General features: G+C 64.5%; 1 protein-coding gene across 5 annotated transcripts in view; it reads left to right on the forward strand.

The window, feature by feature from the left end:
- The window catches only part of Mb (myoglobin), a 35962-nt gene extending 23134 nt beyond the window's left edge, over positions 1 to 12828 (forward strand). For 3 of the 5 annotated variants that reach the window (XM_071609549.1, XM_071609548.1, XM_034635769.2), the window contains 3 exons: positions 5563 to 5661; positions 9901 to 10123; positions 12244 to 12828. In XM_071609549.1, the coding sequence (XP_071465650.1) occupies positions 5567 to 5661; positions 9901 to 10123; positions 12244 to 12390 (465 nt within the window). In that variant the 5' untranslated portion in view covers positions 5563 to 5566 and the 3' untranslated portion in view covers positions 12391 to 12828. Of the gene's footprint in view, positions 1 to 1460; positions 1560 to 5562; positions 5662 to 9900; positions 10124 to 12243 lie in introns of those variants that run through there. The other 2 variants (XM_071609550.1, XM_071609551.1) reach the window with 2 other exon arrangements.
- The last annotated feature ends 2901 nt before the right edge of the window (positions 12829 to 15729 follow it).

Genomic DNA, 15729 nt, shown 5'->3' on the forward strand with positions numbered 1-15729 from the left:
GGAAAGTTAGGATACTCTTCCAGGATCACAGAAATAGAGAGCTTGGGACTGGGGCTGCAGCTCAGTGGCAGCCTAGCGTGAGCAAGGCCCTGGGTCCCACCTCAGTCCCACCCACCCCCACCCCACACGCACAGAGTCTGGGGGACCAGGGCCTCCTCTTCCAACTCTGCGCTGACTGCCAACCCCACCCCCAGCCACCCTGCGGGGGGGGGGGGGCGGCTGCCTGCACATCTGTCCCTCTCAATGCCTCCTAGGACTCAGGGCCAGGTGTACTCACCTTGCTTGCCCGACACTGACCCCATAAAGCGACACCTGCCAGGTGAGCCCAGGCACGGTGGGACCGAAGTGCCCATTCGGAGCCCCCAAGTGCCTACTGGCATACAAGGTCCTTCCTGGTGGCTCTCTCCTCTGCCCAGTCCCTTCCCCCGAGCACCCCCTGGGTTTTGCACACGGCGCTCGGCCCAGGGACCTGCGGGCGGCCCCCCCACCTGCACACGCAGCCGCTGTCGCCTGCGCCTGCCCTTCTCCACACTGGCCTGGGGCTGCCCTCTCGCCCTCCCTGGCCCTTGGCTCACACATTCCCACGGGAATGTCTCCTCCGCTTGACTTGCGGCCCTCGGGAGCCAAGCCCAGGGTTTGCCCTTATCATTTTAACACCTGGGCAGGCAGCCCTCGTCTGCTACGCCCGGCGCCGTGAGCCTGGAGACCCCCGAGAGCGCTGGGGAGTCCCGCACGGTGGTGGACCCAGCGGCCCAGGTGGGCGTTCCTCCTTGTGGCCACTAGGTGGCAGCAGCGCCCCCAGTTGTCGGCTACCCGGGAAAGGCCGCAAGGTCAGTGTTTGCCCACCCCCCAGGAAGCCAAGACCCTGGGGGACTCAGTACAATAAAATAAGCATTCAAAGAGCGTATTGGCCGCTCCTTTGATAGGTAGTCTCAAGGGAAGGAGAGGCAAAAGGTCTGAAAATTAGACCCCTTCCAGGCTTGCAGACCGCCTGGGTTCCTCTTCGCCTTGACATTTCCTGGCTGTGTGATTTTGAACAAGGTTCTTAACCTCTCTCTGCCTCCGTTTCCTAATGTGTAAGTGGGAATTACAATGTCCCCCGTGGGGAGGCTCAGGGCCCTGGCATGCTGTGAATCCCCAGTGGGTGTTTGTGGCTTTTACACCCCTGCCCCCAAGGGGCTGGCAGGGTAGAAATGGCAGAGATGAGCAGTTGTGCCAGTGTTAAGGCCAGAGGGCAGAGAAGGTCATGGGGGGGAAGCAGGATTCCTGCAGGGGGCGCTGTTCCCCCCACAGGGACCTGGAAGGAGCACCCCCAGACTGGGAGGGCCTGGGAGGGGAAGGCTCTGTCCCAGGCCACACCTGTTCCCTGGGCCCAAGGAGCCCTTGTCCCTTGTCCTGCCAGCCCTCCTCCAGTAAGCCCCTGGGCCTGCGGGGGGGGGGGGGGGGGCCTTGCCATGCAATTGTATTTTTAGTTCCCTGCACCCTCGGCCTCTGGAAGACACTGCCCCCACCCCCAGCCTGGCCCCTGGCTGAGCTCACAGGACACGGAGAAGGGACTGGTCAGTATGGGGCCTGGAGAAGAGCCACGGTGTGGCTCCCGGGGGGGTCTGGAGCAGCCTGGGGCCCTGCTGTCCTGCCGAGGGCTCAGGCAGGTCCTGCCAACTGAGTCCAGCCCTATGCCGAGTCCTGGCCTGGCGCTGGCCCAGGAGGGTGCCCTTGCCAGGAGGCTGGGTGTGGGGTGCTGCAGGCTTGGGGAGGTTGCGCCCCGCCCAGCCTGGGAGGGAGGGGGAGGGGAGGGGAGGGGGAGGGGAGGGGGAGGGAGGGGGAGGCCGGGAGGAGGGCACTCGGCTTGGCGGAGGGACAGGGTTCTTTTTCTTTCCTCGTCTTTGGTCCCCTTGCAGGAGTTGCCAGAGGCAGCTGGTGGCCTCCTGGAGACTGGCAGACTCAGAGGCCACCTCGACTGGACTCTCCGCCCTGGAGAGCACGGGCCGGGCTCACACCGCCCGTGGGGTTGGAGGGCTCTCTGTGCAGGGGACCAGAGACCAAAGATGGTGGACCCTCTGCCAGGACCTTTCCCTGAGCTTAGATGATGACACTTAAAATGACCACCACTCCAAAGGCCAGGAGCCCAGCCAAGGGGCGCTGGCATGTTGGTGACAGCTGGTGACTTGCCTCGCCTGGTTAGTTCTCAGGGTCTGGCATGGTCAGCGTGGACAAGCAGGGTCTTAGGTGGACCTGCGGGCCCTGGGTGGGCGTGGCTCTCCCCTGCAGCCCCGGGGCCCTCAGAGCCTGAACCAGGGGTGGCGGTGGCAGAAGGGAACGCTTTGTCTTGATAGAAGGAAGCATTTTTAAGGCTTAGGTGGTGACCTGCTGTCCCCGGGAGCACCCCAGAGCTGGCGGAGGATCTGTAGGGAGAAGACTTCGGAATTTGAAGGCTTGAGGTTGACTCCACGGCGCTCAGATTTGGGGACTCACTGTGTTCTGGAATAGGAAGAGGGAAACCAGGAGGGGGACAGGCCTCGCTGTCCGTCCCAGGGACCACAGCCCCCCGCAGAGCAGCCCACCCCAGTAGCCACAGCATCCACTCTGCTGCAGCCTGAGCGGGTGGTGGCCGTGGCCTTGGCCTCCATTAGGTTAAGTGGTCAGCTCCACAGACGCGGGTTTCCAGGTGCAGCCCGCTAACGGGGGCCTGCAGGCTGGTGACAGCCTCCTGACGCGATGATGAGACTTACACACTCAGGCTGTCCCCAGACAACGGGCTGGGATGGGAGAAGCGCCGGGACTTGGAGATGATCAGCTCGGGCAGCCCACCCCTTGGGGTGCCCACGGCTCTCAGGGGACACAGGCAGGAGGGGACAGAAAACTGCTTGACGGGTCCCGAGCTCTGGCACTGAGGGTGTCAGTCGGATCCCAGGGCTGTGGGACAGGTGGCCCCACCAGCCTCGGGCAGCCATCGCAGCCTCCTTCTTTCTGGCCTCCCCTCCCGCACCAGGGCCTCGCCCTCCAGTCAGAGGCAGGGGCTGGAGCTGCCAGGGTCTGAGCGGCTCCCAGACCCTCCTTTTCCACGGATGCCAGTGACTGGAAGGACAGGCGGGGCCCCTGGGGTCCCTGTGCCACTTCTGCCTGGTCTTTCGGCTGCTGCCAGGGGGACCCACTGCTAGGGAGTCTCAGCGTCGGCTGGCTCGCGGTCACTGTGGTCCTCGGGAAAGGGTGCCAGACGCGCAGCCTGTGCGGTGCTGGCTGTGATCACCGGGAATCCACAGTGCAGTGAATAGACCCTGGGAGGCCACACCAGGGTCACCCAGAAGCAGCAGCTCATGGTCACCCTCGAGCCCTAACTGGCTGGCCTTACCCATAGCTCCCACTGACTGGCAGGGCTGAGAGGCCACAGACCCTGTCAGGCCTCGGTCAGGGGCCAGCCCCAGCCCACCAGCTGTGACCCGCAGCAGGTTTAGGGGAGAACCCTGAGGTCCCAGGAGTGACCCTACGCCTGTGCCTCAGCAGGGCCGTGCTGGGCAGGGGTCTTCAGGAGAGTTACGAGGTGGCCATCGCTGCTGACCCCTGCAGTGCACGCCCTGGACAGCCCACATGTGCTCGCCCCTCTGAACCACAGTGGTCACAGGGGACAAGGCTGTCTGTGAAGACACAGAGAGGCACCTGGTGTGGCCTTGGTCACCGCACATGGGTTCTGTGCCTGCTGAAGGGGGTCTTATTTTATCCTGTCGTTCTCAGCATGTCACAGCCAGGGTCCGACAAGTTGTGCATGGGACAGAGAGATGACAGATGATGGATAGGCAGAGAGAAGGTGGGAGGAGGGAGGAAGAGGAGGGAGGAGGAGGAGGAGGGAGGAGGAGGGAGGAGGGAGGAGGAGGGAGGAGGGAGGAGGAGGAGGGAGGAGGGAAGAAGAGGAGGGAGGAGGAGGGAGGAGGGAGGGGGAGGAGAGAGGAAGAAGGAGGAGGAGGAGGGAGGAGGGAGGAGGGAGGAGGAGGAGGGAGGAGGAGGAGGGAGGAGGAAGAGGGAGAAGGAGGGAGGAGGGAGAAGGAGGAGGGAGGAGGAGGGAGGAGGAGGGAGGAGGAGGAGGGAGAAGGAGGGAGGGAGAAAGAGGAGGGAGGAGGGAGAAGGAGGAGGAGGAGGACGGAGGAGGGAGGAGGAGGAGGGAGGAGGGAGGAGGAGGAGGGAGGAGGGAGGAGGAGGAGGGAGGAGGAAGGAGGAGAGAGGAAGAAGAGGGAGGAGGGAGGAGGAGGAGGGAGGAGGAGTGAGGAGGAGGGAGGAGGCAGGAGGGAGGAGGAGGAGGGAGGGGGAGGAGGGAGGAGGGAGGAGGAGGGAGGAGGAGGGAGGAGGGAGGAAGAAGAGGGAGGAGGGAGGAAGAAGAGGGAGGAGGGAGGAGGAGGAGGGAGGAGGAGTGAGGAGGAGGGAGGAGGCAGGAGGGAGGAGGGGGAGGGTGGAGGGAGGAGGGAGGAGGAGGAGGGAGGAGGAGGGAGGAGGGAGGAGGAGGGAGGAGGGAGGAAGAAGAGGGAGGAGGGAGGAGGAGGAGGGAGGAGGAGTGAGGAGGAGGGAGGAGGCAGGAGGGAGGAGGGGGAGGGTGGAGGGAGGAGGGAGGAGGGAGGAGGAGGAGGGAGGAGGGAGGAGAAGGAGGGAGGAGGGAGGAGGAGGGGGGTCCGTGACATATAGAGAGATGAATGGGCGGTTGTGGCTGGTGCCCGTGGCTGTGGAGGGGGTGCCTGTGGCTGTGAAGGGGGTGCCGGATGCATACTGAGTCCCTGTCCCTGCGCTGGGCTCTCTGGCAAGGCCACCAGCCGTCTTCCCACTCAGTGAACACGCGGGGCCCAGGAGCTGTGCAGGGGACAGAGCGGAGCCCCTGCCCCTCGAGACCAAAATGGGGCCTGGCAGCCAGCTCCCAAGGCAACTCTGCCACCAGCCGCTGTGTGACCAGCTTCCCCTCCAAGGGGCCTGGTCCCTGGTGGGGTCTGCGAGAGCCGGCCACTGTCACGGGAGAGGCTGGGGACGAGGAGGCACCAGCAGCCGGGCCGCGGGCAGCACCTGTGCACCTGAGGCCAAGCACCCCCGAGGAGGACCCGAGCGCCACTTCGCAGGGCAGGGCCTGAAGCCAGGAGCCCCCCGCCCGGGGCACACACAGCACCGGGCTCCTCCCACCCGTCCTGGTGGGCGAGGGGCGTCCAGGAAAATGGGCAGGACGTGACTGAGGAGGCTGCCAGGGTCAGGGCAGTCCTGGGGCCAGTGGGCGCCGGTGCCCAGCTGGGGACGGACCGGGAGGGAGCGTCGGGTGTCACGGCGCTGGCAGGGGCCTGGCTGTGCCCTTCCCGCTGGCTCTTTTCACACCAGCCCTCCCCGTGGCCTGAGCTGTCCTGGCCCTGTCCACAATGGCACCTGCCCCAAAATAGCTCCCATGTGAGGCAGGAGAAGGCAGAGATCAGACCCCGCGGAGGGGAGGGGGCGGGAGCGCGGCACAGCAGCGGGTATAAAAGCCCATCGGGCCGGCAGCCCCCAGCCGAGCCAGGCCACAGCACCCAGGGCCACAGCACCTGCTCCTTCTGTCCTCAGTACCATGGGACTCAGCGACGCGGAATGGCAGCTGGTGCTGAACATCTGGGGGAAGGTGGAGACCGACCTCGCCGGCCATGGGCAGCAAGTCCTCATCAGGTAACGGGGAGGGACCCCGGCCCCCCGCCCCCCAGAGGGCTCAGACATGGTCGAAGGGGAAGGCGGCCCTAGGTAGACCAGTTGGCTCCGGAGACGAGGTGGTTTTCTCTGCCTCAAGAGTCAGGGACCCTGCTCAGGAGAGGACAAGCGCCCATCCCGGCTGAGGTCAGCAGCCGGGGAAGCCCTGAACCCATCGGGGGGAATCTTAGAATTACACACAGAGCTAGCCAAGGCCCTGCACCATCTTGTCTCACCACTTCAATTACTAAGGGGACCCAGAGGGGAAGGATGTCCCCAGAGCCACAAGCTCATTGAAGTCCATGAAATGTCAAAGCTAAGGCATGACTTCCAAGGGGAGTCCCGTTGGGATGCATACATGGATCTGTTGCAGAGCAGCTGTGTGACCTTAGGGGAGATACTCAACCTCTCTGAGCAAACGCTTTTCCCCTCCATGGGGGGACAGTCTCCTCCCCTCTCAGATGACCTTTGGCCTCCCTTGGATTTGGGTCCCCTCCTGCCTGCTGGGGAGCAGCCCCGCAGCCAGCAAGGTTATCTGGGAGCCCTGGTGGTAGGAAGGAAGCCGCTCCCCTGTCCCTGTCCCTGTCACTGGCAGCCACTGCTGGGCTGCAGCGGGCCCCACCTGGAGGGCAGGATGCTCCCTGCCTCTCGTCCACCCCTGAGCCACCGAGTTTCTGTGTGGCCTTGGAGCAGTCCCTGGCCCTCTCTGGGCTCTGTTTCCCTAGTGGTTGAGTGAGGGGTTGTCTTCTGCCCTGCTCTCAGGACGCAGGGCTGGCAGGAGCCGCGGGGGAGACGGCAGAGTGGCCGGGCCCCCAGCAGTGACTTGGACATCTTGAAGGGGACTCGGGTGTTACGTGATCTGGAGACCTTTCCTCCCTTCCAGGGCGCATCAGAGAGGCCTGCCAGGGGCCAGCGGCCAGGGGCCAGCGGCCAGCAGCCAGGGGCAAGACACCACGCCCAGGCTGGCCCCTGGCAGGCCCCAGCGGGCGCGGCGCCCTGTCTGTCTTGGGCTGGCCCCTGGCCCGCTGCCCCCGCCTCTCGGGGCTTGGGGTGCAGGGTGGGGCTCCTGGGGGGACGCCAACTGTCCAGGACGTTGGCCTCGGGCCCCTGGTCTCGCTCCCTGACCTTGGCAAGGTCACGCCTCTCTGCCCGCGAGCCGTAGGTGGACGGGGCCTGAGCAGCAGCGGCCACGGCTTCTAGCGACAGGCTGGACGCTCACGGGAGCCGGGGCCGGGCCTTCAGAGGCCAGTGTCCAGCCACCCCAGCCCCGCGGCTCCCGCCCAGCCCCTCCTGCCTGCTCACTCTGAGCCCTGGGCTCCGGTCAGGACGGCCTTGGGGCCTCCCCCAGGGCCATCTCGTGCCGTGGGCCCCTCGGCCACCCTGCTCACTTCACTTTGCATTTCTGTTGTTTAAGCCGCGCTGGCGGCCACGACTGCTACCTTACAGGGAAGGGACAGCCCAGGAGCGCCAAGCAGTCAGGGCCACCTGAGGGCAGACCCTAAGATTCCTGGTGACGATGGCCACACGATAATGACGGGATGATAACAGTGACAACGAAGAGCAGGAGGCAGACAGCAAACATTTATAGAGCGCCTACTGAATGCCAGGCCAGCGGGAGGTGCGCCGTATGTAGGCCTCACAACAACCTTATGAAGTCAAGGTTGTAATCACCATGTTTAACAGAGAGGTTAAGTAACTTGCCCGAAGTCACACAGCTAGTGAGATGGGGGCTGGGATTGAAGTTCAGGACCTTCAGTTCAGCCTCCCTGCTCTTAGGACTCTGCTCTCTTGCCCCGTGGCCTTGCCAAGCTGGAGATGGGTTCCTGCCCCCTCTCTGGGTCTCCTGTTCCCATGGAACGTGAAGGGTTTCCGTGGCTCAGCAGAGGGGGTGACGCTAGGACCGAGGACGTGACCAGCCTCTGGGCCACTGAGGAAGGTGCCCGGTCGCCCCTGCAGGTGGCGTCCTTGGTCGGTTTCCAAGGTGCTGCCCGGGGCTGGCGCGCTGCAGGACCCGGGGCTGATGGGGCCGGAGGCTCCGCGGTGCCAGGGTGGTTTAGCGGAGACCCGTGAGCTCTGCCCTCGCGCACCACCCAGGAACCGCGGGCTCCTCTGTCTCTGCTGCTGAGCGGAGGGTGGAGCGTGGGAAAGGCGTTTGGAGGTTGAACGATCATCTAGACCAACTCAGTTGGCAAAGCTCAGAGAGGCTGAGTGACTTCTTTGGTGCCACACAGGACCTCCCACACAGGGCCAGGCCAGAACCTGGCTTCCGTGATTCTGTCCCCTAGACATTGGGGGACTCTCCAAATGCCCAAGACCCCTGCTGCCTCAGGCGCCCATTCCTTGGCCGGCTCCTGTCCCAAGCAATCTCCCTCAGTGACCTTGAGCCTCCTCTGTGGGTGCCAAGTCTTGCATCGTCACCAGGAATCCAAGGGTCATTGTCACCAGATAATAATAGTCAGTGGCTCAGGGACCCTTGGAAGAAAGGTGCCAGAGACAAGCCGTCAGTGACGCATGTGGCTTTGGACAGGGTCCCGGGTGACGTAGGGATGTTGGTCATGGCTGTGGACAAAATGGCGCTCTGGGGGGACAGGCTCCCGGGGGAGGCGCTGCCCCCGTCCCCGTGGGGTGCAGGTGGCGTGAGCGCTGCGTGCTTGGCCGGGGGACACTGACATGCACCTCTGTGCCCATGGGTGTGCCCGTGCTCACATGCAGATTGCACTTCGGTGTCTTTGTGTGACATGGACAACCCCCAGCCAGCCCCTCAGGCCTCCTGGGCCTCGGTCTCCTCACCTGTCAAACAACCTGCCTCCCGAGGCTTTTTAATGAGATGCTATTTGCTCACACTCGGAAGACACACCCAGGCCACCCCGCATGGGTGAGCACAATGGGAACCTGTGGGGACCCGCGGTGCGTGGGGTGTGGTCTACCTGCACCCCGGGAAGCAGACTTGGCCACTGACTCCCCCTGGCGGGGTCGCCGGTACTCCAGCCCGAGCGCACGCACAGCCTGTCCTTGGGGAGCGCTCCGCGGCCCTCAGCTTCCCCGAGGCTGGGCTCACAGGCCAGGACGCTCACCCCAAATCAGAAGCCACCACGCCCCACGCTGCAAGGTCAGGCTGCTGAGGCTGGACGGGAGCTGGACCAGGGTCACAGTCACCAGCTGCCCGACCACAGGATGAATGGGGAGCACAGTCCCTACGAAGAGGAGCTGGGGGCTAGAGCTGACCACAAGCTAAGGAGCTCACCAGGGAGGAGACTCGGGAAACCAGACGGCATTCTCAGGGGGAGAAGAGGACTCAGAGCTCCGCCCCGGGGACCCTGGGACAGAGACCTCAGGGACTGGGTGCTTCCCAGGGACCACTTTGTGGCTCAGGCTGCAACCCAGAGTGTGACCCCAGGGGCTTGCCAGGTGCCACCAAGCCTGAAACCGCAGAGGAGGGACCTGGGGGGAACAGAAGGCTCCAGATGGGAGGGGGCTGCGGGAGACGGGGCCTCCCCAACATCTCGGGTGTGGCCCAGGAGAGAGGCCGGGACACGGTCCAGCACTGGGTTGGGTCTGGGCTTCGCCACCAACCTGCGTGGGACCCGTGCCCGTCACCTGGCTCTGTGGTCCCCGTTGTGCGTGGTGGAACGGGGGCTCCCTCTGCCAGGGGAGGCCCCCTCCACCCCCACCTCCTGCAGCAGGAAGCCAGAGCGGGTGGCTCAGGGCCCCCCGGGGGGTAGGAGAGGGACGGGGAGGTGCAGGGAGCAGAGCCACAGGGGCACGGAGTTGGCTCAGGAGTGGGACCCCCGAGGTCCCCAGCGTGTGGAGGACTGCTCTGAGTCACCCAGATGCAGCTGTGACGTCACCCCACTGGGCCCCTCTCCCCAGCTGTGAAGGCTGATGATCTGGTGGCCCTGACGGGAAACCCAGGCACGGAGCCCAGCAGGGGCCTGGCCAGAGTGGGCACTCAGCCACCAGGGCTTCCAGCCCCGGCCCTACTCTCCAACGCCCTGGGCAGGGCGGGCAAAGCTGGATGGAGTGCCGCGTGGCACTGTGCTTTCTACCCCTGGGCAGGTACTATCTCACTTAAGCTCCCATTCCCTGGATGAGGAAGCAGATGCACAGAGAGGTGCAGTGAATTGCCTGAGGTTGCACAGGTCAGACTAGACTCAAGTCCGGCCCCCTGCAGGCCCCACTGCACGTGCCCACAGCTGACCCCAGCCCTCCGTGTGTCCGCAGTCTCTTTAAGGGGCACCCTGAGACCCTGGACAAGTTTGACAAGTTCAAGCACCTGAAGTCGGAGGACGAGATGAAGGCCTCGGAGGACCTGAAGAAGCACGGCACCACGGTGCTCACGGCGCTGGGCGGCATCCTCAAGAAGAAGGGGCAGCACGAGGCGGAGATCAAGCCCCTGGCCCAGTCGCACGCCACCAAGCACAAGATCCCCGTCAAGTACCTGGAGGTAGGGCCGGCGGGCGGGCAGGCCGTGAGGGCTCGGCGTCCAGCTGGGCCTGCCTCAGGGGCGGCCCGTCCTGCTCCCTGGACTCGGTTCCCCTCTGGGCACCGCGTCTCCTCCCCAGCAAGGAGGGCTGAGCCCTGGGGGTGCCGCTCCCCAGAAGCCCGGCCCCGCCCGCAGCCCAGTCAGACACAGGCTGGTGGCCCCAGTGGCCAGCTGGGTGCCACGTGGGGGGCAGCGGCCCGCGCAGAGGCCCCGCATCTTCACAGGTGGAGAAAGCCCTGAGCCCTGGGCAGAGCCGCAGGGGACCTCCTGAGCTGGGCTGGGCCGAGGGCCGGCGCTGGGCTCTGGTTCTGCCTTCATGGCCAGTGCAGCAGGGGACTGGGGACGGGAGCTTGGGACACCTGCAGACAGGTGCATGCTCTGATGGCAGCCACCAGTCAGGACAGGCTGTGCTCGACACTCACCTGGGCCACACGTTGGAATTCTCACAAGTGACACCCTCGGGGTGGGGACTGCATTCCGCGTCTTCTTTTCCTTCCGGATAAAAAAAAAATCCAGAGGTAGAGAGTTCAGACCCAGTGTGGGCCGTGTCGAAGCCAGGGGTCCGGGCTCAGTCCTCCGCGCTGCCATCTTTAGCCTGTGATATCCATCCTCAAAGTGGCCTCATGGCCCAATATGGCTGCAAGAACTCCACCCACTTTATCCATATTCCAAACAGGAAACAGAAAGAGAGAAGACTCCCTTTTGAGACGTTTAAGGGGTTCTGGGGTCTCATCTAACACTTTTGTAGATATCTCATTGGCCCCAAGTTAGTCTTGGCGGTCGGCCCGGAGAGCTGGGAAACATAGTGGGGGAGAGGGGAGAGAGAGATTGGCAGGCGAGGAGCAGTCTCTGCCCCAGGCAGGGACACTCCTCATTAGGAAACTGGGGGCTCAGGGTAAGCAGCCTCCTGGGGTCCCCAGGCCCATGGGGCAAGTCAGCTGCTTCATCTGCACCCCACCCAGTGTCACTTTGTCCTGGTTCCTGTCAAGGCACCTGCCGGGCTGTGTCATCACTAATCTCTCCCCCAGAGAATTTCCACATCCAGCACCGTGAGCGGCTGGGATGGCTGAGCCCGGGGGGAGGGGGCAACTGAGCCCCCGGGGGAAGGGGATGGGGGGAGGCACTGACCGGGAGAAACGGCCCCAGATCTCGGGCACCCTGTCCTCCGACTTTGTCTTGAATTTGTGAAACTCAAGGTGAACTTCGCCCTGTCTCCCTGGTGCCCAAGGCGGGAGCAGCAGCCCTGTGTCTGGCCCAGGGTGTCCTCTGGGTGCCCCCCCAGCCCTGCCCTTGGCATTTCACCCTGGGCCTGAGACAGGGAAGAGCCAGCTGCCCTTGACCCCCCTCCCTCTGGCCCTGGCAGCCGCCAGTCCCCACCCCCTCCTGGTCCCTGCTGGTCTCTGCCATCCACCTGCTGTGTGACCTCAGTCTGGCCGCTTGGTTGTCTCCTGTCAAATGTCACCACTCCGTGCTGGGCCAAGGGCGTGGCTGGGATCAAGCCCTGGTTCCCTGTGGAGAGAGCACAGGGCGCTCCCCGCCAGCCCAGGGCACCGCTGTCCCGTCTCCTGGTTGGGGGGGCACTGATCTTAGCCCCCCCAGGACAGGGTCCCTGGGGCCGGGCGGACAAGGCCCGGGCAGCAGCGGGAAAGATAAAGAAGGAAAACTGGGGCCTCAAAGCAACAGCCACCGCAGGCCACCAAGAGCCAAAGCGGACTGGGCACAGCGGGACGTCGTGCCCCTGGGTTCCACGGCTGAGACCTGGTGACATCTGAAGCCAAGGCCCGGCCTTTCCTGCCGGCCATGGAGGTGCCCGGCCCTGGCCTGTGGCAGTGGGGAGCAAAACTCCACCCGCCCTTCCTGGCTCTGACCGACATGTGGCTGCGCCCCCAGGCCTCGGTCTCCCCCGCTGTGACGCGGTGGTGGTGGCACCTGTCTCCTAGTGGCCGTGACACTCCTGGCGGTCACCCAGGATCGTGCCTGTGCACAGCGAGTGCTGGGGAGCAGCCTGGAGTCAGGGGAGCCGTGATGCTGTCTGGGCCCTGGCCACCCAATGACCAGCACTCCCTCGTCCCTCCCCACAGTTCATCTCGGAAGCCATCATCGAGGTCCTGAAGAGCAAGCACTCCGGGGACTTCAACGACGCGGCCCAGGCCGCCATGCGCAAGGCGCTGGAGCAGTTCCGGAACGACATGGCCACCAAGTACAAGGAGCTGGGGTTCCAGGGCTGAGCCCCGAGGCGGCCTGGGGCCCCGGGGCAGGGTGGGCACCGAGGGCCGTGGCGGCCGAGTACAGTGTGTGTGTGGTGTGTCCGCTTGCTTAGGGGAGGTGGCCGGGAGACAGCCGGTGGGTGCCCCAGAGGAGTGTCACCGCCCTGGGAACCGGCCATCGTGGCCTGCTGACCGCAGTCGCTGGGCTGGGTGGCCTCATGTCTCTCTGGCCAGATCCCACGGCAGCTCCCTCCGCCCTCCAGCCACCTCTCCTCCCTCCCCGAACCCCAGAGCCAGCCATCAGCCCCCCGCTGCCTGGATTCTCTGACCCCTCATCTACAGATGTCCCTTTGTGAGGGGGGAAGCCCGGGCAGTGGGGGCGGCCAGGTTCCTGGGCACGCATTGCCTCCGGGATCGGGGTGACCCTCCTGGTTTTAATAAAACACTTGCAACCTCTCAGTCTGTGCCTGGCCTTGGTCTGTCCCAGAGTGAGGGAAGCGCCCACCCGCAGCCCAGGAGGAGATGGGGAGGTAACCCTGCGGTGGCGACCTTGAGGGGGGAGGCCCTGGGGAGGGACAGGCCCAGGCGGGAGGCCCTGGGGAGGGACAGGCCCAGGCGAGGCCCTGGGGAGTTGCAGGGAGGACCACAGCCTGAGCCTGGGGGCTGGGTCCGGAGACGGCATCCAGCAGCCGTGACCTTGGCAATGCGGGGTCAGCGTCAAGGGCATGGGCTGTGGAGGGACAAGGGAGGAGATGGTCACTGTGGCCACAGCCTCAGCAACATGATAAGGTCACCAGCCAGTAAGTGGCAGAGCTGGCAGGGAGGCCGCAGCCTGGCAGGCGGCAGGGACCCTGGCCTGGGGCCCAGCCAGGCGGCCAGCAGTGGCAGGCGCTGACCTTCTGGTCAGAGAGAAGAGACAGACCCGTGGGGAGCAAGTCGCAAGCGCAGGCCAGGGGACAAATCCTCGTCCACCAGCCCCAAGAGTGCGGGCAGCAGAGGGGGTGTCCCTGTGGGGACCGGATGTTGACCTGGGGCCGAGGGCGGGGCACAGGCCAGGGCCTAGGGGCTGGACCTGAGCCAGTGCCTGAGCCCAGGACCCTGACACCAGCAGCCCTCGGCGTCATTGGTGGACAGCTCAAGTGCTGAGCTGTGTCCCTCTCCAGAGGGTCCCAGCATGGTGACCTTGTGCCCCCCTCCAGTGTCTGCCTCGACGGGCCCCAACCTCAGGCCAGCCAGCACTCAGGCCACTGAGCAGGGCCCACTGAGGGCTGGCGTGGACACCTGGAGCCCCGCACAGCCATTCACCAGGCCCTGGACGGCAGCCTCAGAGGGGCCCCTGCTTCCTGCTGCTGCAGGCTTGGGGCACCTTCTGCCCTGCAGGAGCGGGGGAGAGGCCGGGGGTCTCTCTCCTGAGACCTGGAGGACAATTGCATGCTCTGTAGAGCAATCTGATTGACAACTCGGATGTGGTCAGTGCAGGGACCGGAAGGTGAACATGCCCGTCCCCACCGCCTGGCGCTGGCATCCAGACCAGGGCTGGGCAGAATCAGGGCAGCGGGGAACCCCAGCCGCTGGTCCTCCTTCGGCGAGTATTTGCCAAATCCTACAGGTAGAAAAACACGAGCAGGGCTGCCCTGTAGGGTTGTGTGGGTTGTGCACTCCATCCCCAAGCCTGGCCAAGGGGCACATAAAGATGGGTCCAGAACCTCTGGAGATTGGAGCAGGGCAGAGCCTCTTTCCCCGGGAACCACGGCCATCTGCACTTTTCCTCTTTGGCTCTCTTCTGACAATTCCAGAGAAGCCTTTTCAGCCTCCAGGTTTCCTGCAGAACCCTGGGGCCACGTGCCCCTCCGGGAGCTCTCGGCCCTGAGCTTTAGATCTACAGGTTCAGGCAGGAGACGCAGGTCATTTCTGTTTTGTATTCAGCGTCACATCTTCCCCTGGGCGTTGGGCAACGAGACCCATTTTCTGGAACATAGGAGCCAAAGGGGAAGGAAGAGGGTTAGCTCTCAGAGACCCTGGGGGACGAGGCTGGGGTTTTGGAAACCACCCTGCAGCGTCCACTCTGAAGCTTTTGAGCAAATCCACACCCCAGGCCGCGACTGGGACCAGGCCACATGCTCTCTGCCCTCAGGAAGCTTCCAGATTTGGGAAGGAGAGGGAAAGAGCCCACCTGGGCCTGGCGGGGACCCTGACAGGCAGAGGAGGAGAGTTTGGGGCGCAGGGAGCCGTGGAAGGGGGAGCGCATGGCTTCACTCAGTGGCACAGCGGTGCCTTCCTGGAACACGCGTTTGCTTTGGCCCGCGATGGGCCAGGCCTTGGGGACCCAAGATTAAAAGGAAAGTGAGGAACCGGGAGACGGCGAGCGAGAAAGGAAAGACGAGACCAGGCAGAGCCACACGGAGTTCCTCTGTCAGAGCTGACAGATCGAGGCCACCTCTCCCCAGACCGAGAGAGGCACCGTGGGCTGGGGGCTCCGGCTTCTAGGGGGCAGCCTCAGGGATCAGAGCCGGGTGGGTCCTGATGCGGGTGGTTAAGGGGGGGTTGGTACGAGGGGGTGGGGAGCCTTTCTCAGAAGGGCCCTCGGGTGGGAGAGCAGAACTTTTCCTTAAGATGTCGGCTGTCACTTAAGATGGCCGTCCAGATGCTAAGCAAGGACCTCACATTCCCCCCTTTTTGTTTGTTATTGGGCCCCTTAAGGGACAGATCAATCTTCTGTAGCTTCTTCCTGCTGGGAAGGGGCGGCGTCTGGACCCTTGTCAGGGGCGCGGGTGTCACTGAGGCAGTGGTGAGGGTCAGGAGGTGCCGGCGATGCTGACTCCAAGGGTGAGGGTCCAGGGTTTGGTTTCAGAGCCTTTGAATCTGGCCTTGAGTAAATCTAGTGATGGGGGGCAGGATCAGCCGAAGGCCTGTGGCGAGGAGAGGTCAGGAAGGAAGTGCCCCTGCAGAGGGGGTTCTTAGCCGCCGTCCTCCAGTCCCGGGGACAGGGGAAGCGCAGGCCTGAGGAGATGGGAGGTAAAGGGCATTAGGAGTTGAGGTCCCCTTGGTGGAAAGGAATCCTCGCTCCTTCCAGACAGCGGAGTGGAGGGAAGTGTGGGGACAGTGTGTTGAGAGTCCGGGTGGAGGTGGACGGGGGCTCCCTTTGCCACGGTGAAGGCTCTGATGAGGGCGGCCCCTGCAGCCTGCTGAGTGGACGTGTTACGGGGAGGGAGCCGCTTCCCAGCCGAGGTCGGAGACCATAGCATCCCCTGCCCCACGAAGTCCCTCCTGAAGGAAGGAGGAGCCGTCTGTGGACCACGTGCCTGTGGCCTGGAGCAGGGGTCTCCTGTGTGGGAGACAGAGTCTCAATGAGGAATGGGT

The sequence above is a fragment of the Marmota flaviventris genome, chromosome 3, assembly GCF_047511675.1.
Source record: "Marmota flaviventris isolate mMarFla1 chromosome 3, mMarFla1.hap1, whole genome shotgun sequence".
In the NCBI taxonomy this organism is placed as follows: domain Eukaryota; kingdom Metazoa; phylum Chordata; class Mammalia; order Rodentia; family Sciuridae; genus Marmota; species Marmota flaviventris.